Source organism: Anolis carolinensis, unplaced genomic scaffold, assembly GCF_035594765.1.
Source record: "Anolis carolinensis isolate JA03-04 unplaced genomic scaffold, rAnoCar3.1.pri scaffold_8, whole genome shotgun sequence".
Lineage (NCBI taxonomy): Eukaryota > Metazoa > Chordata > Lepidosauria > Squamata > Dactyloidae > Anolis > Anolis carolinensis.
This window is the reverse complement of record NW_026943819.1, coordinates 4,027,997-4,051,032: the sequence shown is the minus strand read 5'-3', so window position 1 is coordinate 4,051,032 and position 23,036 is coordinate 4,027,997. Positions and strand designations below refer to the sequence as shown.

At 42.0% G+C, this 23,036-nt stretch overlaps 1 protein-coding gene across 4 annotated transcripts in view; it reads left to right on the top strand.

Annotated features, from left to right (window-relative positions):
• The window catches only part of mcam (melanoma cell adhesion molecule), a 64,845-nt gene extending 43,158 nt beyond the window's left edge, over positions 1-21,687 (top strand). Inside the window, exons 7-18 of one of the 4 annotated variants that reach the window (XM_062961153.1) lie at positions 1,299-1,426; positions 1,665-1,815; positions 3,124-3,281; positions 5,161-5,302; positions 5,391-5,515; positions 7,423-7,561; positions 9,601-9,636; positions 10,806-10,862; positions 14,841-14,963; positions 16,684-16,825; positions 17,879-17,996; positions 20,217-21,687. In XM_062961153.1, the coding sequence (XP_062817223.1) occupies positions 1,299-1,426; positions 1,665-1,815; positions 3,124-3,281; positions 5,161-5,302; positions 5,391-5,515; positions 7,423-7,561; positions 9,601-9,636; positions 10,806-10,862; positions 14,841-14,963; positions 16,684-16,825; positions 17,879-17,996; positions 20,217-20,246 (1,349 nt within the window). In that variant the 3' untranslated portion in view covers positions 20,247-21,687. The remainder of the gene's footprint in view (positions 1-1,298; positions 1,427-1,664; positions 1,816-3,123; positions 3,282-5,160; positions 5,303-5,390; positions 5,516-7,422; positions 7,562-9,600; positions 9,637-10,805; positions 10,863-14,840; positions 14,964-16,683; positions 16,826-17,878; positions 17,997-20,216) is intronic. The other 3 variants (XM_062961155.1, XM_062961156.1, XM_062961157.1) reach the window with 3 other exon arrangements.
• Positions 21,688-23,036: the final 1,349 nt, after the last annotated feature.

Genomic DNA, 23,036 nt, shown 5'->3' with positions numbered 1-23,036 from the left:
GACAACACAATAAACAACAGTATTTCAATGGAAGACCCCAGGGGCCATCCAATCCAAGCCCTTCTGCCATGTAGGAAAATCACAATCAAAGCACCCCAATAGATGGCCACCCAACCTTTATAACAACAACAACAACAACAATAAAATAGCAGAAACCTCAGAGGCCATCCATGCAGGAAAAGCACAATCAAAGCACCCCAATAGATGGCCACCCAGCCTTTATAATAATAATAATAATAATAATAATAATAATAATAATAATAATAATAATAATAATAATAATAATAAAAAAACAACAACGACAACAATAAAATAGCAGAAACCTCAGAGGCTATCCATGCAGGAAAAGCACAATCAAAGCACCCCAATAGATGGCCACCCAGCCTTTATAATAATAATAATAATAATAATAATAATAATAATAATAATAATAATAATAATAATAAAAAAAAACAACAACGACAACAATAAAATAGCAGAAACCTCAGAGGCTATCCATGCAGGAAAAGCACAATCAAAGCACCCCAATAGATGGCCACCCAGCCTTTATAATAATAATAATACAGTAGAGTCTCACTTATCCAACATTCGCTTATCCAACGTTCTGGATTATCCAACGCATTTTTGTAGTCAATATTTTTAATATATCATGATATTTTGGTGCTAAATTCGTAAATACAGTAATTACTACGTAGCATTACAGTGTATTGAACTACTTTTTCTGTCAAATTTGTTGTATAACATTATGTTTTAGTGTTTAATTTGCAAAATCATAACCTATTTTGATGTTTAATAGGCTTCTCCTTAATCTCTCCTTATTATCCAACATATTCGCTTATCCAACGTTCTGCCGGCCCATTTATGTTGGATAAGTGAGACTCTACTGTAATAATAATAATAATAATAATAATAATAATAATAATAATAATAATAATATAACAACAACGACAACAATAAAATAGCAGAAACCTCAGAGGCTATCCATGCAGTAAAAGCACATTCAAAGCACCCCAATAGATGGCCACCCAGCTTTTTATAATAATAATAATAATAATAATAATAATAATAATAATAATAATAATAATAATAATAATAATAATATAACAACAACAACAACAAAATAGCAGAAACTTCAGAGGCCATCCATGCAGGAAAAGCACAATCAAAGCACCCCAACCGTTGGCCACCCAATCTTTATAATAATAATAAATGGTTTTGCCAACTCCTTTCTCTGATTTATAGCTACGACGATTACCCCGTCCAGGGCGAACGTAACCAAGTTTCTGTCTGTTCCGCAGACCCCTCTGAGAACGTGAGTCTTGTGATGGAGACCCGGAGCCCGGTGGTGAAGGAGGGCGACAACGTGACACTGCGTTGCGAAGCGGATGGCAACCCGGCCCCAGAATACACCTTCTCCAGGTTCAAGGTGAGGATGGGACGCATTGGAGGCAGAGGCTGGAAATATTGTGAAAATGTTGTTCCCTAGAGAACATTTTAGTAACAGAAATGTGACTTGTTCTTTTTGGAAGTGGGGTGCGGGACTGATGTACTTCAAGACCTTTCCTCAGTTGCATATCCTGCCTTAGCTTAGAAAATGGTGGTATTCGTTCTCCGGATGGTTTTACTTAGCTTTTCTTCCCCTTTCAATGTTTTGTGCATTTCAGGATGGGTACGAAGAAGACCTCTCGGATGTTTTGGGTGGAAAGCTGTCCTTCCTCGACATCAGCCGGAACGAAAGCGGCACCTACATGTGCAAAACCTTTGACTTGCAGACCTTTCAAGAGTTGAACGCAACTGTGAACCTGTTTGTGAACTGTGAGTTACATTTGGGAGTTTAACTGGTTCTGGGAACTGTAGCCCTGGTTCTGTAGTTTCCGCATGACTTACATGTCAGCTGGATTGTATATAAAGTCCCTTCTTTTCTGATTCGTAGGCAAATCGATGAGTTTGTGGACTCAACTGCGTGTCTTGTTTGGCTCCTTTGCCTTCTAGCATGCTTCTAAGAGCGGACCTTTGGCTTATTATTATTATTATTATTATTGTTGTTGTTGTTGTTGTTCTCCAGCAGCAGGATTGCAACAGTTTCAAACCCATTCCCCAGGCCCTTGCAAACTCAGCCAATCGGCTACATGCATTTGATTTTCCAGTTAACACACATATAGTATCTTTGCAAACCCTGACATGGGTGACCGCACAAAGAGTTGTAGCAACCTGTTCTTGGCAAAGATGGTGGTGATGCGATGGGATCTTCCGGGAGTCCCTTCCGGGAGATGGTGGCGGGATAGAAAAATAAAAGTTATTATTATTGTTCTCCAGCAGCAGGATAGCAACAGTTACAACCCAATTCCCCAGATCCTTGCAAACTCAGCCAATCGGCTACATGCATTTGATTTTCCAGTTAGACACATATAGTATCTTTGCAAATCCTGACATGGTTGACGGTGCAAAGAGTTGTAGCAACCTGTTCTTTGCGAAGATGGTGGTGATGCGATGGGATCTTGCCTCCAGTGCCTCAGGGTCCTCCTTTCTCTCCTTTAGACCTGGACGTGGCGGGATAGAAAAATAAAGTTATTATTATTGTTTTCCAGCAGTAGGATAGCAACAGTCACAACCCAATTCCCCAGGGGATTGTATTTTACTTATTTGAATGCTTTTTTATCTGTCATATTTTGCTCTATTGTTCTCAGGCCCTGTGTTAGCTGCCTGAATCCCTTCAGGGAGATGTTGGCGGAATAGAAAAATAAAGTTATTATTATTGTTCTCCAGCAGCAGGATAGCGACAGTGTCAAACCAGTTCCTCAGGTCCTTGCAAACTCATCCAATCAGCTACATGCATTTCATTTTCCAGCTAACACACATATAGTATCTTTGCAAACCCTGACATGGTTGACCGCGCAAAGAGATGGTGATGTGATGGGATCTTGTCTCCAGTGCCTCAGGGTCCTCCTTTCTCTCCTTTAGACCTAGACGTGGTGGGATAGAAAAATAAAGTTATTATTATCGTTCTCCAGCAGCAGGATAGCAACAATTACAACCCATTTCCCCAGGCCCTTGCAAACTCAGCCAATTGGCTACATGCATTTGATTTTCCAGTGCCTCAGGGTCCTCCTTTCTCTCCTTTAGACCTGGACGTGCCCACCATCGCGGCCGCCACTTTGAAGCAGCGCAAGCACCAGTGGGAATGGGACCCTTCCAAGCTCAAGCACCTCTCGGAGGGTGACGGTGTGCTCCTGACCTGCAGCGCATCGGGGTCCAAGCCTGTGGAGTTTCAGTGGGAAAAGGTATCTGTGCCTCAAAGCCGTGGCTGAGTGACCGTGGGTCCTGCCAGGCACATTGTAGGCGCAAGGAGCGCTGCCGCCTCCAATCTTTGCTCCTGTTATAGTATTTGTGAAGCACTTCTGTTGCTCCCGCAGCAATATCTGGTTGTTGATGTTGTGTATCGCACCCTTGCCACATTTGCACTGTAATATTGTGATATTATTCATATGATGATATTATTTCTAGCACCCACTTTTTGCTTGATATTCAAGCAGCGCTTCTTATAAGTCAGAGCACGGTCCAGAGAGACACCCAAGTATTTTGTTGTGCAGCAATGCTCCAGTGGGATTCCATCCCAGGTATTCTCAGAGCTCAAGATGCTTGTCTGTTCTTAAGGTGAAAAGCTCACATTTGCATTTTAGCTTGATTAAGAATCAGCTGGTTTCCCCTGTAATAGCCAGTAAGAGCACCTAAAGCTTCTGTTCAACCGTTTTAAAGCTCCCTGCTTGGGCGGTGATGGCACGATCGTCAGCATAGACGTCAGCTTCATCCTTAATGGTTGCAACTTGCAGCATGCAACCATTAAGAATGAAGTTATGGGCAAATGTGCAACTGGAAAGTTATGTACTGTATATACTCAAGTATAAGCCTAGTTTTTCAGCCCTTTTTTAGGACTGAAAAAAAAAACTTCCTCGGCTTATACTCAGGTGAGGGTCCTGGTGGGCTTATATTCAGGTCGGCTTATACTCAAGTATATATGGCATATTTATTATTTTTCTCTATTATTATTGGTATTGTTACATTTATTATTTTACTCTATTAATTATTGTTATTACATTTATTACTCTATTATTGTTGTTACTTTTACATTTATTTTATTCTATTTATTATTATTATTAATACATTTATTATTTAGCTCTGATCTTATTATTATTGCATTTATTATTTTACTCTATTTATTATTACATGTATTATTTTCCTGTATTATTTATTATTATTTATTATTATTATTATTATTTGTATTATTTTACTCTGTTATTATTAAAAGGATACATAAGCACATTTACATTGAAGAAGGAAGATGAGGATAATGATTTGATCAGAGTTGGACAGACTTATCTTAAATTTGAGCTTTATGTAAATATTCAAAAACATTTAACCTACTGATGCCTTAATTAATATTATTTTATTGGTATCTATTTTTATTTCTGAAATTTTCCACCCTCGGCTTATACTGGAGTCAATGTTTTCCCAGGTGTTTTTGCAATAAAATTAGGTGCCTTGGCTTATATTCGGGTCGGCTTATACTTGAGTATATACGATAATACATTTATTATTTTACTGCATTTATTATGATTATTGTTACATTTATTATTTCACTGTATTATTATTAAAAGGATACATAAGCACATTTACATTGAAGAAGATGAAAATAATGATTTAATCAGAGTTGGACAGTCATATCTTAAATTACAGTTTGATGTAAAGATTCAAAAACATTTAAACTACTGAGGCCTCAATTAATGTAATTTGATTGGTATCTCGGCTTATACTGGAGTCAATGTTTTCCCAGTTTTTTTGTGGTAAAATTAGATGCCTCGGCTTATATTCGGGTCAGCTTATAGGGTACTAGCCGTGCCCGGCCACGCGTTGCTGTGGCTAGGACTTTATTTTTCTTTTCTTTTTGTTGTATGAATCTAGAGGCGTGGATGAGAGGTTGTGCTGTCAATTTTCGAGGTTGTGGGGCGTTTAGTTTAGTTGTTTTGTCCGGTGCCGGGATTCCATTACCCTTTTATATATATAGATTTGGTCTCTTCCGTATAAGAACGAAGCCATGCCAGCTTTGTTTCTGATATCGACTATTCCTTCCCTTGTCTCACCTGTCTGTATTTGTCTTTCCAGAAGGGAGAGCTGATTTCAAAAGGGAACCAGCTCAACTTGACCAGCGTCACCTATATGGCGACAGGAGACTATATCTGCCGGGCCGCCATGCCGGACATCCCTGGCCTCTCTCGCTCCAAATCCATTGCCTTGGCTGTTCAGGGTAAGCATTGAATAAAAGAGATGCCCTTCCATTCGCATCAATGAGGCAGTCCTTGCATTGACACTCCTCTTCTTCCTCTTCTTCACAGCAATTCCGCAACTGACGCCGCAGAAGGACCTCTTGCAAGTCAAAGAGGGCGAGCTGTTGAACCTGACTTGCAGCGCCTTTTCGGTTCTGAAGCCCAAGATATCCTGGAGCATGAAGAACGTCTCGGTAAGGGGCATCGATCTATCCTGGGAACAACAAAACCACTAAGTTAAAGAAACAGACAAGAGTCATAGCCAGCCTTGCAGGACTAGTGTATATACATTTGATTTTACCATCATCTATAGGCATTTCCCATCTTCGGCATCCTGGACGTTGTGCTCGATTCCGGCCACGAGGGGGTGCTGTCGCTCTATTATCCATGTCGAAGAGCCCTGTTCACAGACTTCCTCCTTTTTCTTTGATCGCCGGCATTTTTCTGGCATTTCATTATGGTGCTATTAAAATACCTCCCCGATTAAGCGGTACCTATTTATCTACTCACCGCTGTTTTTGATCTGCTAGATGTGCAGTGAGCTAGGCCGAAGATCGATGCTCACCCCCAACCCAGGCTTCGAACTGCTAACCTTTTGAATTGGCAAGATTTATTGCAGCTGGTGGTTTACAACATTTACAACATTTTTTTTTATTTATTTACAGTATTTATATTCTGCCCTTCTTTCTCACCCCGAAGGGGACTCAGGGCGGATCACATTTCACATATAAACATTCAATGCCATAACATAGAACAAAGACAGAGACAAACACAGGCTCCGAGTTGGCCTCGAACTCACGACCTCTTGGTCAGAGTGAATTGTTGCAGCTGGCTGCTCACCAGCCTGCGCCACAGCCCGGGCCCTTCTCACCCGGGGGGACTCAGGGCGGCTTACACAAATTGGCAAAATTTTATGCCCAAAAGTGCAATCATAAAAGCAAAACAATACATATAAATCCATTAATAACATTATTTAAATACATTATAAAGTAAAGGTAAAGGTTTCCCCTGATGTTAAGTCCAGTCATGTCTGACTCTGGGGGTTGGTGCTCATCTCCATTTCTAAGCCGAAGAGCCGGCGTTGTCCATAGACATCTCCAGGTCATGTGGCCGGCATGACTTCATAGATCGCCGTTACCTTCCTGCCGGAGCAGTACCTATTGATCTACTCACATTGGCATGTTTTTGAACTGCTAGGTTGGCAGGAGCTGGGGCTAACAGCGGGCGCTCATTCCGCTCCCGGGATTTGAACCTGGGACCTTAAAAACATATATAATTAATTCCATTCCATTCGTCCGAGATCCTCATGCTTCATCCTTAAATCAGGCCATGTCAACTTTATATTCAATTGTTTCATTGCTTTGTTATTGTTATTTGTTTGTTTTATCGGGCCAGGCCCCCATGTAAGCCACCCCGAGTCCCTTTGGGGAGATGGGGCGGGGTATAAAAATAAAGTTATTATTATTACTATTATTATTATTATTATTATTTATCATTTACTCATCAAAAGCTTGGGCACATAACCATGTTTTCATGGCACACGGTTAACCTGCTGTGCTAAAGCCCGTCATGTAGACTCCCAAGTCTTCAGACATTACCTACCTTGGTGTTAAGTTACACTGTGAGTAAAAGTGATGCAGTGGTTTGAGTTTGGACTATGGAGACCCTTGCTCAGCTATGGAAACCCACCGGGTAACTGAGCAATTCACACTCTGGTAGCCAAACAAAATTATTGAAAAACACTAGACTTAAGACCATGACTAATGAACGCCACCCAGGCAAAGGATGTCTCCAGCCAGCAAACGATTCAATGGGAACAAAAGCCAGGTGACTTCTATACAGATGCCCTCACCAAGGAAAAAAATGCTGCTAGAACAAGTCCAGAAAACACGCAGCATCCCACACTCTTTCAGCTTCACCAAGAAGCAATGCAAACTGAGTCTCCTTGTCAAGAAGGCCCTGGGATAAAACGAAGGCACACAGTGACAACAATAATAATTTACAGAACGTTTTCTTTGTTCTTTCCCGGAGCTTCTTGTCTCCTTTTGATGTTTTCCTTCTTCTAACTCAGTGTGCTTTCTTTCCCGTCTCCTTCCTGCAGAGCCACATGCATTCCCGGGCGCACCAGCACACCAGCACCCTCTCGGTCCACGTCACCAAGGCGCTCCTGGAGTCGGGGATCAATTGCTCCGCCGAGAACCGGATAGGAAGAGCCGAGCACCAGTTCAGGCTGGAGCTGAGTACGTATTTGCCTTCTGCGTTGGAGAACCAAGAGGTTTCCTGGACATAATAATAATAATAATAATAATAATAATAATAATAATAATAATTATAATTGTGCGGTTTTCTGGCATTGGCCTGATCCTTGCAGCCCAGGAGCAAGCCATCAGAACAAATGCAATTAAGGCCAAGATTGAAAAATCAGCTGATGACCCAAAATGCAGACTGTGCTAGGAAACCGACAAAACCATTGATCATCTCCTCAGCCGCTGTAAGAAAATCGCACAGACAGACTACAAACAGAGGCACAACTATGTGGCCCAAATGATTCATTGGAACTTATACCTCAAGTACAACCTCCCAGCAGCAAAGAACTGGTGGGATCACAAACCTGCAAAAGTATTGGAAAATGAGCACGCAAAGATACTGTGGGACTTCCGAATCCAGACTGACAAAGTTCTGGAACACAACACACCAGACATCACAGTTGTGGAAAAGAACAAGATTTGGATCATTGATGTTGCCATCCCAGGTGACAGTCGCATAGATGAAAAACAACAGGAAAAACTCAGCCGCTCTCAGGACCTCAAGATTGAACTTCAAAGACTCTGGCAGAAACCAGTACAGGTGGTCCCGGTGGTGATGGGCACACTGGGTGCTGTGCCAAAAGATCTCAGCCGGCATTTGGAAACAATAGACATTGACAAAATCACCATCTGCCAACTGCAAAAGGCCACCCTACTGGGATCTGCACGCATCATCCGAAAATACATCACACAGTCCTAGACACTTGGGAAGTGTTCGACTTGTGGTTTTGCGAAACGAAATCCAGCATATCTATCTTGTTTGCTGTGCCATACAACGTCGTTGTGTTGATAATAATAATAATAATAATAATAATAATAATAATAATAATAATAATCCTGGTGGTGATGGGCACACTGGGTGCTGTGCCAAAAGATCTCAGCCGGCATTTGGAAACAATAGACATTGACAAAATTACTATCTGTCAAATGCAAAAGGCCACCCTACTGGGATCTGCACGCATCATCCGAAAATACATCACACAGTCCTAGACACTTGGGAAGTGTTCGACTTGTGATTTTGTGATACCGAAATCCAGCATATCTATCTTGTTTGCTGTGTCATACAATAAAATAATAATCATACTAAATATTATGATTAATAATATTTAATACTATTATTAATAATAAATATAATTAATAATATTAATCGGCACATTGGGTGCCGTGCCAAAAGATCTCGGCCAGCATTTGGAAACAATAGACATTGACAAAAACACGATCTGCCAACTGCAAAAGGTCACCCGACTGGGATCTGCATGCATCATCTGAAAATACATCACACAGTCCTAGACACTTGGGAAGTGTCCGACTTGTGATTTTGAGATACGAAATCCAGCATATCTATCTTGTTTGCTGTGTCATACAATAAAATAATAATAATAATAATAATAATAATAATAATAATAAAACATCACACAGTCCTAAATGCTTGGGAAGTGTTCGACTTGTGATTTTGTTATACGAAACCCAGCATACAGATCTTGTTTGCTGTGTCATACAATGTCGTTGTGTCAATAATAATAATAATAATAATAATAAATCACACAGTCCTAAACGCTTGGGAAGTGTTCGACTTGTGATTTTTTGATATGAAATCCAGAATATATATCCTGTTTGCTGTGTCATATTATGTCTTTGTGTCAGCAACAACAACAACAACAACACTTTATTTATATCTTACCACCATCTCCCAGAAGGACTCAGGGTGGCTCATAAAACACTCAAGGTCTGATACAAAATACAACCAGTGCAAAACAAAACATAAGCATCTATGGCTCTTGCATGATTCTGTCGAGTAGCCAGAGGTTCTTGAAAGTGTTTTCTCTCATTTTTAAAGACTCTTTTTCCCACTTTCATGGTGGTCTTGTGCCTCTTGCCGTGGAAACGTTGTGGTTCAGCCAAGGTTAGGATGAAACCAAACTTAAGTGCCAACCCATTTCATTTATGGTCTTCTCATTGTGTCTCTTTCGCAGGGCCAGATGTGGTGAAGCCTGATGATAACAAGACCGGTAAGTTATTTATTTACTTACAGTATTTATATTCCGCTTTTCTTTCTCACCCCGAAGGGGACTTAGAGCGGATCACAATGCACATATTCGTGGCAAACATTAGACATACAACATATATAGACAGAAACAGAGGTAATTTGACATTTTCCAGCTTCCAGCTTCCAGCTTCATGAGGGTATGCTTGAGCTGCCACGTCACCGTCTACTTGTGACACCGAGTCCTTGATGGAGTATTTCCTCATTCTTCCGCACGCTGCTGGAAGGTTTTTACGGTGCCGTAAATGAGTTAAATTAGCCTCCCCACATAAAGTGGTACCTAAATTTCCTACTTGACAGATTCCGGGTATGCTTGAGTTGCCGCTTCATCGTCCACTTGTGACACCGAGTCCTCGCTGGAGTATTTCCTCATTCTTCCGCACGCTGCTGGAAGGTTTTTACGGTGTTGTAAATGACTTAAATTAGCCTCTTTGCATAAAGTGGTACCTAAATTTCCTACTTGACAGATTCCAGGTATGCTTGAGCTGCTGTTTCATCGTCCACTTGTGACACCGAGTCCTCGCTGGAGTATTTCCTCATTCTTCCGCACGCTGCTGGAAGGTTTTTACGGTGTTGTAAATGACTTAAATTAGCCTCTTTGCATAAAGTGGTACCTAAATTTGCTACTTGACAGATTCCGGGTATGCTTGAGCTGCCGCTTCATCGTCCACTTGTGACGCCGAGTCCTTGATGGAGTATTTCCTCATTCTTCCACACGCTGCTGGAAGGTTTTTACGGTGTCGTAAATGAGCTAAATTAGCCTCCCCACATAAAGTGGTACCTAAATTTCCTACTTGACAGATTCTGGGTATGCTTGAGCTGCCGCTTCATCGTCCACTTGTGACACCGAGTCCTTGATGGAGTATTTCCTCATTCTTCCGCACGCTGCTGGAAGGTTTTTACGGTGTCGTAAATGAGTTAAATTAGCCTCCCATTATAAAGCGTTACCTAAATTTCCTACTCGACAGATGCAACTGTCTTTCAAGCTGCATAGGTGAACAACGAGCTAGGCTATTTAATGGTCGGGAGCTCAATCCGACCCAGGCTGGCTTCGAAGTCTCATTCTGGGCAGCCAGTGCTCTGCTAACCCCTTTGGCCCCGTCTTCTTCTGTTTTCCCCGCACCAATTTGCCAGGGAATGGCACTTCTGAATGGGACGAGGAAGGGACAACTGCAAACAGCCCAAAGACAGGTATATCCAATTCACTTCCCATTTGGATCCCTGCATGCCCAGAGACAAAGGCCGCGAGCAATCAGAGCCGGTGTGCGCTTTTTAAAAAGGGATTGCGCCAAAGCAGTTTTCAGTTTGCACCCAGCATATAGCTATGTGTCGTCCGATGCCGAAATGTTTACTTTTTTGCATAGTTTTATTTTCTTTCCTCGTTGGAGGTTGCGGCGACTGTGTGCTACCTCCAGGATTCAGCATTTTTTGAGTTTTTGTGTTCTTGAATCACCAGTTGATGGAGAGCTGTATTGTTTACGTTCTGCCCGTGGGATCAAGGCTGTGAATAAGACACTGCTTGATTTAGATCATTGTTTCTCAACCTGGGGGTCGGGACACATATTTCTGATAATCTTAGGAACCCCTTTGGCATGGAAGGCTGAAGACCTCTCCGCCCGTAATGTGGGCTCTGTGTGGGAAGTTTGGCCCAATAATAATAATAATAATAATAATAATAATAATAATAATAATAATAATAATAATAATAATAATTGATTGGGTGTCGTGCCAAAAGATCTCAGCTGACATTTGGAAACAATAGGCATTGACAAAATCACGATCTGCCAACTACAAAAGGCCACCCTACTGGGATCTGCACGCATCATCCGAAAATGCATTACACAGTCCTAGACACTTCGGAAGTGTTCGACTTGTGATTTTGTGATACGAAATCCAGAATATCTATCTTGTTTGCTGTGTCATAAAATAATAATAATAATAACAACAACAATAATTTTATTTTTATACCCCAACACCATCTCCCTGAAGGGCCAAGCCCAAGCATAACAGACATAATAAAACACATTAAGTAAAACCTATCCTTGGTCGGGTTCAGAATTCCCTTTGATTGTAGGCGAACTATAAATCCCAGCAACGACAACTCCCAAATATCAAGGTCTATTTCCCCCAAACTCCATCAGTGTTCACATTTGGGCATATTGAGTATCCGTGCCAAGTTTGGTCCAGATCCATCATTGTTTGAGTCCACAGTGCTCTCGGGATGTAGGTGAACTACAACTCCCAAACTCAAAGTTAATTCTCTCCAGACCCTTCCAGTATTTTCTGTTGATCATCGGAGTTGTGTTCCAAGATTGGTTCAAATCCATCGTTGGTGGAGTTCAGAATGCTCTTTGATTGTAGGTGAACTATAAATCCCAGCAACGACAACTCCCAAATGTCAAGTTCTATTTCCCCCAAACTCCATCAGTGTTCACATTTGGGCATATTGAGTATCCATGCCAAGTTTGGTCCAGATCCATCATTGTTTGAGTCCACAGTGCTCTCGGGATGTAGGTGAACTACAACTCCTAGACTCAATGTCAATGCCCACCAAACTCTTCCAGTATTTGCTGTTGGTCATGGGAATTCTGTGCACCAAGATTGTTTCAGTTCCATCATTGGTGACTTCAGAATGTTCTTTGATTGTAGGTGAACTATAAATCCCAGCAACTACAACTCCCAAATGACAAATCAATCCCCTCCCCAACCCCACCAGTATTCAAATTTGGGCGTATCGGGTATTTGTGCCAAATTTTGTCCAGTGAATGAAAATACATCCTGCATATCATATACTTACATTATGATTCATAACAGTCGCAAAAATGACAGTTGTGAAGTCGCAACGAAAATAATTTTGTGGTTGGGGGTCACCACTGTATTAAGGGGTCACAGCATTAAGTAGGTTGAGAATCATTGATTTAGATCTTTGGTGTGATCCCACCTTAATGGGTCAAAGTTGATTTAAAGCTAGGAAAAGTACCATATTGACCTGAGCTTTGGTTTGTTGTCCAAGAAGCAGTTGTTGTGTGTATTATCCTAAGTAGAAACAGACAAAGGGCGCATCTTGGGAGTTCTAGCTTTACAAGGCTTTCCTTCCAAAGAGTGATGGTCCTACACCAAACTACAACTCCAGGATCTCATTGCATTGAGCCATGGCGGCTAATGTGTCCAACTGCATTACTTATATAGTGTCAATGCACTCAAAATTGACTTCAGCTTTGCAGCTTGAGCTTGCTACACTGAATAAAATGAGTAGTAGATATAATCTTTGCTTTGTTTCTTTGATGAGTAAATATCCACCTTGGTAAGAATTGCATTGGAGCTCCTTTGCTGGAATGAGGCTCCTAAATTCGAGGCCAAGAAATGTTTCTATTTTCAATGCTGTGCGCATGTATGTGCATGTTTAGGGAAATATCCTTGGCTGGGGATCGGGTAAGAATTGATGGTAAATATTTGGTGTGAACCTTCAAGAAGGTTGTTTTTATGTGCTTTTGCATAATAGACCTCCCATGGATCCAGGTACTGTATCACATTTCTATTTTAACCTTGACTGGTGCTTTCTATAGTTGAAGAAACATGACTATAGAAATTGATTGACAATGTAGTCAATGAAAATGGTTGTTATTTGATAATTTATTTTAACTTTTTTTTTGCAGCATTTACTGTATATACTCGAGTATAAGCCTAGTTTTTCAGCCCTTTTTTAGGACTGAAAAAACCCTCCTCGGCTTATACTCGGGTGAGAGTCCTGGTGGGCTTATATTCAGGTCGGCTTATACACAAGTATATATGGCATATTTATTATTTTTATCTATTATTATTGGTATTGTTACATTATTATTGTTATTATTACATTTATTATTTTACTCTATTATTGTTACTTTTACATTTACAGTAGAGTCTCACTTATCCAACGTAAACGGGCCGGCAGAATGTTGGATAAGCGAATATGTTGGATAATAAGGAGGTATTAAGGAAAAGCCTATTAAACATCAAATTAGGTTATGATTTTACAAATTAAGCACCAAAACATCATGTTAGACAACAAATTTGGCAGAAAAAGTAGTTCAATACGCAGTAATGCTATGTAGTAATTACTGTATTTACAAATTTAGCACCAAAATATCACGATATATTGAAAACATTGACTACAAAAATGCGTTGGATAATCCAGAATGTTGGATAAGTGAGTGTTGGATTAGTGAGACTCTACTGTATTTTGCTCTATTTTTATTATTATTAATACATTTATTATTTTACTCTATTTATTATTATAATTATTACAGTAGAGTCTCACTTATCCAAACTAAATGGGCCAGCAGAAGCTTTTATAAGCGAATATCTTGGATAATAAGGAGGGATTAAGGAAAAGCCTATTAAACATCAAATTAGGTTATGATTTTACAAATTAAGCAGTAATGCTATGTTGTAATTACTGTATTTAAGAATTTAGCACCAAAATATCACGACGTATTGAAAACATTGACTATAAAAATGTGTTGGATAATCCAGAACCTTGGATAAGCACATGTTGGATAAGTGAGACTCTACTGTATATAACTGTATTCAATAAATCAAAAACTATTTACTACCATTATTTCCATGTACAACAATCTATGGTACCTCTTGCAGTTTCCACGCTGATTTCTCTCTATTCTAGTTTCAATGTAGTCATGAATAATGAATAATAATATAATAGTAATAATATGATATATATAAATGTAATGTGCATAATTCCCATGGACTAAACAACAAAAACCATTGGACCAAATCGCATCAAATTTGGCCACAAAAGACATAGTCATGCAATCAATCTGCATGCGGCAGCGTGTCAGGAAAAATGGCTAGGCGTGTCAGTGCTGACACGCATGTCATAGGTTGGCCATCACTGCCATAAACTCATGCTTCCATTCCTTGGCATGGAGACCATCTGTGGTTACAGATGTGGCTCGTAGTCTCATGGATGGAAGGATAAGCTAACCTTCCATTGTCTTATTTCTTGGCTGTATTGAAGCTGACCACTATAGTCTGAGCTGACAAATTTTAGCCACAGTTAGGCCAAGAAAAGTTTAGATTGGTGGGAAGTCCATACTTCCCAAGAATTGAGTTAACCCACCATTCTACACTCAGCGTTAATGTTGCCTCCATTCTCCACCTGCTGCTCTCCAGAGACGTTGCCCACTCCCACTTCGTTGGAAAATGACACTTCAGGGTTTGATTACAACCAAACATTCCCTTTCGAATTTCCCGGAGAGGTGGAGGAAGATATAGGCAGGCGTAACCTGACGCAAGGTATCCGCCCGACTTCCGCTGAGACCGTTGCTCCAATTGGCAAGCCTTCCCTGCCAATCGGACCGATGCTTGCTCTTGCCTCCTGGTTGCGTCTTACAAACCAGTCTCAAACTGGGAGGCAATGGCTGGGGCTGTGTGCGAAATGACAGCAAGCACTGCCTTCTTCCCTGCTCCAAGGGAATGCCGAAAACAGTGGCAGAGTCTTGTTGGTGCATTGTGGTAATGTTTTTCTCCAAAGTGCTTGATCATCCATAATGGTTTCTTTACTATTGCCATTGCCTATTCCACCATAGTGTGCCAACATGAATACAGCTGTGCAAATGTGCCTCAACGCCTCTTCTTTTTGCAGGATTTGTTTTGCAAATGTCAAGACGCGGTCTCATCGGCAAAGCAAACCCTTGAGAACCGCAAGGGCTAGGTGCCTGCTTTTCCCTTCAATCCAAATAGTAGTTGAATTGATGTTCCCTGTTTTGTGGCTTCTCTGCAAGAGAATCAACCCAGCAGTAACCTCTACAAGTCCCTCCTGGATTGGATTGGAGAGAAAACCATGTGGCAGGGCAAGAAGGAGCATCCCAAGACGCTCCTGCTTCTTTCCAGCATCTTCTGCAATGTTTGTGGTGTTACACAAGGTGTGGGCAGCTTGGGAAGGCTAGGGATCCCATCCTGAAACTAAAGGAGATTACAGTTCCTCATTGCATCCTCCTTTCTCCAAAAATAATAATACGAGGGCTATCCACAAAGTAGTTATGTTTTGGATTTTAAAAAGGACAAAGTATGGGAGAAATCATTTACCACATACAGCTGAAAGACACATTCCAATAGTACAATCTCATGTAATCCCCATTGAAATTTAGGCACGTCTCATATAGATAAATGAGTTTGAAAAGTACTGTTCCAGTAAATTCCCCGTTTGTGTCCTCAGCTCTTCCCCCTTCTCCCTTCCTGCAGCGTTACTGGGGAAGACCTTTTCAAACTCATTTATCTATATGAGACGCGCCTAGATTTCAGTGGGGATTACGTGAGATTGTACTATTGGAATTTGTCTTTCAGCTGCATATGGTAAATGATTTCTCCTTTACTTTGTCCTTTTTAAAATCCAAAATGAAACCTCCTTTGTGGATAGCCCTCGTAATTTGTCCCCAGATGGTGTGGGGGATAATTTTCGCCAAGCTTTGTGGGGCAATTCGGACATTGTAGGCATTTTTGTCGCAAGCATTTCGGAATAAGGCCTCTCCGGAGCATATAACCCTTCCGAAATGTCCCCAAATGTGCAATTTAGAGGCATCTTTTGTATGTATTTACCAAACTGACCGCATGGGGATCATAAGCCATATTCTGCCCACCCTTGTGTTACACCATTGCTGTTTCTCTACACGTGAAGCCACGGCTTCAGGCGGCTTTTGTGCTTAACGTCCAAAGTGTTTCAGAACACATCCTCTCTCTTCCTCCCAATGGCATCGGTTTTTGCATAAAAATATAGACAAGGAGGAACATTTGCTATCACAGTTGTGAGCAGTTTGGAGTCCATGATGACGGTCTCCAAAAAAAGATGTTCGAATCACGTCGCTGGAGAAATCCTTCCTATTTTTACTTTAGTGTGCCGGGCACAGTTTGTCAACCAAAACATTGGGAGGAAGCCAGAGCAATATTAAAGGTGTTTTTATGGACTTAGGAGGGTGATTCTATTTTACTTATCGATGATATATATTCCTTCCCAAAGGTTCAACCAAACAGGAGAGCAGAGGGGTCATTATCGTGGCGGTGGTCGTCGGCATCATGGCGATTTCGATCCTGGGCGCCGTCCTTTATTTCCTGCACAAGAAAGGGAAGCTGCGCTGCGGACGTTCGGGGAAACAAGAGATGTAAGCATCTCTCCATCTTCCAGCTCCTCCATTGCTTCTCATTCACCCGCCAGAAGCAACGCATCCCCTTCTCATCACAGCAGTGGTTTCCTGCTTGGGTTGCGTTCGTCCATCCGCTGGTCCTGTAGCACCTTTCCAACTTACGGTGACGCTAAAGCAATCCTATCATAGGGTTTTATTGGCTATGTTTGCTCAGAAGAGGTTCCCTTCCTCCCTCTGAGTTCACCCAATAGGTTGCCATGATTGAGCAGGGATTCGAACCCTGGTCTCCAGAGTCGTAGTCCAAAGCTTAAACAAGGCCTTGAACAGTGGATTGGATCCAGATTTAGGCATAATAGGGCTGGGTTGTGGCGCAGGCTGGTGAGCAGCCTGCTGCAATAAATCACTCTGACCATGAGGTCATGCGTTCGAGGCCAGCCCGTGGCGGGCTGAGCACCTGTCAATTAAAAATAAAAAATAGCCCCTGCTCGTTGCTGACCTAGCAACCCAAAAGATAGTTGTATCTATGAAGTAGGAAATAAGGTACCACTTATAAAGTGGGGAGGCAAATTTAACTAATTTACGACGTTGGTGCCGTCACAGTGGATGATGAAGCAGCTGCTCCCCCCTGTGGCCAGAATCAAACATCCCCTCAGGAGAAGGTTAAATTGCCTCTGCTTCTGTCTCTGTCTGGGTTCTATGTGTATATGGGCATTGAATGTTTTCCCTATATGTATATAATGTGATCCGCCCTGAGTCCCCTTTGGGGTGAGAAGAGCGGAATATAAATACTGTAAATAAAAATAAAATAAAATAATGCTCCCCTTGCAAATGCTGTACATAGTTTGAGGATATCCCCCCCCAAAAAAACAAAAACAAATTAGATACATGCCTGTTTTGCCAACAGAAGCCAAATCTTAGTGTAGGACGATGACGACAAGGAGCACAAGGACATTTCTCCTGCCCTTTCTGTTGTGTCTGTGTCCCCGTTGCCTTTTCTCCGTCTCTCTCTCACCTGTCTCTTGCTGCCAAAAAGGCCGCTTTCTCAACGCTTTTGCCCTCCCTCCTCCCCAGCACAAGTCCCGACGCGCATAAAGACGAGATTGTAGTTGAAGTTAAGTCAGATAAACTGCCGGAAGAAGCGGGGCTTCTGCAGGGCGCCAACGGCGAGAAGCGATCAGCAAGCGACCAGGTAGGCACCTTTTCCACGGCTAGTGATGGCAACCATTCGGCTTATGTTGAGGCTTGGGGGTGGGATTTCTCGTGACATTATCCCTCTCCAAAGTCAGGTGTATAAACTCATGCCTTGCTATCCATTCAAAACACAAGAACCATAATCAACAGTGACATTTCTGACCAATTGGCACCCATAGTACAGATTGCCATACTTGTCCTACTTCTTCCTCAATTTATGTGGCCTCTATTTCTCCCCTTGCCTTGACCGCCAGGGTCCCCCAATGGATACTCACACCTTCTTCACTAAAGAAATTTTGTCGCAGAAGGGGTAGAAAGTAGACATGTCCAAAAAATCGTTTTGAATCGTATATCAGATTTATTTCGGATTGTTCTTGCTTTTTGATACGCATTCCGAGACATTGTCTCACAACGCAACCAGCAATGTAATTCGAACCATTGTTGGCCCATTCTCTAATTGTCTCTTAATGTTTCGTTAATCCCCCCCCCCCCCATTTTTAAATATATATATTTTAAAATATTTTTAAAAAAATGTTTTGTTTCTGTAACCTACCTTGAATGGGAGCTTAGCGCAGGCTAAAATGGCTGCCGCTCCCCGGCCAATCAGAAGTTTCCATGATGGACGCAAAGGTGGGGACTAGGGTCCTCTGCGTCCACATGGAAGATTGCCATAAAAGCCCGTTGTGTAGCCCGGGCGAGCCATTCTGGGCTGGGCTTTGTGCGGAGAGGGTGGTGGTCTGCAAACGGAGAGCAAGCAAGCCTCTTGAGGGAGAGAGAGGGTGAAGGGGCCCAGTCTGGCTGTTCCCACAGAGGGGTTTGGAGAAAGGGTTAGGGTTTTGTTGCTGGTTCTTCCTCTTAGCAAGGGAATTTCTAGTTTTCAAAGCATCTTTGCACAACTTGCAAGGGCATTGTAAATTTGATGAGGATAGCTCAAGAAATGAGGGCAGGAGAGCCCTGTAAACGCCCCCCCCCCCCCCGGTTCCTTTTTTTTTTTTTGCGATTGTGCATGCGCATCCGTCATTTTAGAAACATTTAGAATCATTACAAATTTTCAGAAATATCCAAAATTTTTGGGTGAAAAAAATTGGAAATACTTTCTATATCGAAGCGCCAGTGCCCCCTACTTTAGAAATGGGAATTGAAACATTTTTGAATTGAAAGTGTTGGGTGAGTGGGCTTACTAACAAAAGACCCTCCCCATGAACGTACAGCAGAGTAACTTATGAGCAGCAGCATGACCCAGCATCAGTAGCGAGATATGATAAAAAGAACAAAAACACAGACCAATGTTATCTCTTCCTTTGGAGGCTTTTCTTTGTAGCAAAATAATGTGGTTGCACTATTTACATAAACAAGGTTTCCATAACACACAGTTCTTTCTACTTCCTTCTTTGCTTCCACGCTGGGCTTCTTTCTCATGCAGATAAACAACTTTGCTCTCGCGGAGCCTTCTCTCACATCAAACTTACACAGGAGCTTCACACATTAGCTTTACACACAGCAGCCTTCACACACAAGGCCTTCAACCTGAGGCTTTCCTCACCGAAGTTTCTTACACCAGGCCTTCTCACACTCCTCCGGACAACACTAGCTTTGGTCCACTAATCCTAACAGGCTTTGACCTACTCACACTCAGGGCGACGCTAGCTTATTTAACACTTTCAGTGCTTGACTCATATTTTTGTAATTAAAAATACCTAGTTAATTTTTAATATTTCTGACAGCATACCAGGGTGCTCAGACTTTGAAAGCATTACAGGGGATTCCACGCTCAGGACCTTTTCATACAAGGGGGTCTCTTTAATGCACCCATGGCTCATTCTTGCTAAAGGGAAATAAGTGAGCTTCTATCTCTCCAAACAGCATTTTACACTGCACTATAGCCCTTTAGTGCTCTCCATTGCATAGCCACCATCTCACTAAACATGTGCTCTTCTTTCTGCACATGAGCTGTATTCACCTTGGTTTTCCTCTCCATTGCTGTCAATTGCTCCGCTGTTGCTTCTTCCTTGGCAAGACTTAACTCAGTCGCCAGGAATTCACCAAAGAGCCATGTATTTCCAGGCTCAGCGTGTGCTTTGCTCTGCTGTCAAACTGATCACTCCGGTATTCACCGAAGAACTGTCTCTATTCATGCCTGAGAATGACAGCTGCGTATATGAAAGGTTTGGTTTTGACTGTTCTTACTCTAATGGCCTCTTTTTTATGCCTTTACAAGGGAGAGAAATACATCGACCTGAGGAACTGAGAGGAGACCGCCGTGCGCCTTTTCCTGAGGATTTCTGCTTCCCATCCCCAAAATCTTCCCTCCTTTCCTGCTCCCACGACCCAAATGCACAGCCAACGAATGCACAAGACGGCTCCGCGGCAAAGGATCCTTTGCAGTCCGAAGACTGTCCGAAAGAGACTGTTACCCCTTTTTCCTCTTGGAGACCAAAAAAAGGATAATTTTTTGAAGGTTATTGTTTCAAAGCATACATGTTCAGGATGTTTTGTGTGCTTGGTGAAAAGAAGAAGTCTTTCTCCTAACCTATTTCTCCAAAAAGTGTTAGAACATACTCAAGTTTCTTGGATTCGGTTTTTCAGTCGCAGGAAGGAAAAGGTCCTTCTCCTAACTTATTTCTCTGAATGCATCATCACTAAGCAACTTAACCTATTTCTCCAAAAAGTACTTTCTTGGATTTGATTTTTCAGTCTATGTTAGGAGGAAGGAAAAAGTCCTTCTCCTGACGTATTTTATCTGAATGCATCGTCACTAAGCACTTGCCAACTTGGTCCAACTAAGACTGGGTCCAACCATAGGGTCAATGATGAAAAAATCGGGAAATAAAGTAATGAAAGGACTGGAGATGAGCTCAAGAGAGTTCAATGTGTTGTCAAAAGGCTTTCATGGCTGGAATCACAGGGTGGTTGTGTGTTTTCCAGGCTGTATAATAATAATAATAGTAATAATAATAATAAGGACCTCAAGATTGAACTTCAAAGACTCTGGCAGAAACCAGTGTAGGTGGTCCCGGTGGTGATGGGCACACTGGGTGCCGTGCCAAAAGATCTCAGCCGGCATTTGGAAACAATAGACATTGACAAAATTACGATGTGCCAACTGCAAAAGGCCACCCTGCTGGGATCTGCACGCATCATCCGAAAATACATCACACAGTCAAGGACACTTGGGAAGTGTTCGACTTGTGATATGAAATCCAGCATATCCATTTTGTTTGCTGTGTCATAATAAAATAATAATAATACTTTATTTATACCCCGCCGCCATCTCACCACGGGGATTCGGGGTGGCTCACATGGGGCAAGGCTCGACCAGCATAATTTGCAAAAACAACAGCATAAATACATTGCACAATATACAAAAAAAAAAAACACAGTAAGATAATAAAACAGGAATACAGCATGTTCCAGAAATATTCTCTCCTGACGTTTCGCCCACATTTATGGCAGGCATCTTCGCAACCTCTGAGGATGCCTGCCATAGATGTGGGCGAAACGTCAGGAGAGAATGCTTCTGGAACATGACCATACAACCCTGGAAAACACACAACAACCCAGCTCAGGAGAGCTTTGGCTTCCAGAATATGGCTCTAAACTGTAGAAAGTATTGAAAGCTGGTTTCCTATTTGCCACAAACAAAAGTCCAGCTCAAAAAAGCCAAAAAAAAATTAAAACACAGCAAGACACAGTAAGATAATAAAACAGGAATACAGAATGTTCCAGAAATATTCTCTCCTGACGTTTCGCCCACATCTATGGCAGGCATCTTCGCAACCTCTGAGGATGCCTACCATAGATGTGGGCGAAACGTCAGGAGAAAATACCTCTGGAACATGACCATACAGCCCAGAAAACACACAACAACCCAGCTCAAGAGAGCTTTGGCTTCCAGAGTATGGCTCTAAACTAGAAAAGACCGAAAGCCAGATTCCTATTTGCCACAAACAAAAGTCCAACGCAAAAAAGCCAAAATTGAAATTTTAGAAGGGACTTAGATTGGGCTTAAATTTCCAAACAAAAGCATACAGGGAAAGGTTCTCTCAGCACTTCAAGGCGTTAGGATAGCAACAAGGCAAGGTATGTACAAAATGTATAGTTCAATGCGTTTCCGTTTGCTGGTTTATAGGTTGTTCCCCCAAACTGTTCCTTTCCAAAAACTCCAGTTCCTTAAGCAAAGCATTTGGCAAGGAAAACTGCCCCGGATTTCTGCTTTGCTGGAAGGAAACGAAGCGTCGTGGAAACTTTGGGCAAAGGACAGGATCGGACTTGCTCAGGCCGAAACGGCAAGGTCGGACAGCAACTCTTCCCTGAGTTTGCATAGGCAAACTTTGGCTCTCCGGGTGTTTTGGACTGCAACTCCCACCATTCCTAACAGCCTCAGGCCCCTTCCTTTTCCCCCTCAGCCGCTTAAGCGGCTGAGGGGGAAAAGGAAAGGGCCTGAGGCTGTTAGGAATGGTGGGAGTTGCAGTCCAAAACACCCGGAGAGCCAAAGTTTGCCCATTGAGACGATGCAAAAGGTGCAAACGCATTAACCAAAAAAAAACCAGGGAGAGACGGAGCACCGCGCTTGACTTGTCCGGCCAGAAAAATGTTCCAAAACGAAAAGCTTTTGTTATACATATTTCTGTTGACGTGTGTGTAAATTTAAGAGTGTCTGAGTTGCAGGGTTTTTATATATATTATATATATGAAAAATAATAAAAAAGTTAAAACTACTTTCGAGTTGGCTTTTTTGGGGAAAGGGATGGGGGAGAACAGATATTTAAGCAAGAAAAAGGCAAAGGTTTTCCCTGACGTTAAGTCCAGTCATGTCTGAATCAGGATTGGTGCTCATCTCCATTTCTAAGCTGAAGAGCTGGCATTGTCCGTAGACACCTCCAAGGTCATGTGGCCATTGGCATGACTGCATAGAATGCCGTTACCTTCCCGCCGGAGCGGTACCTATTGATCTACTCACATTGGCATGTTTTCGAACTGCTAGGTTGGCAGAAGCTGGAGCTAACAGCGGGTGCTCACTCCCCTCCCTGGGTTTGAA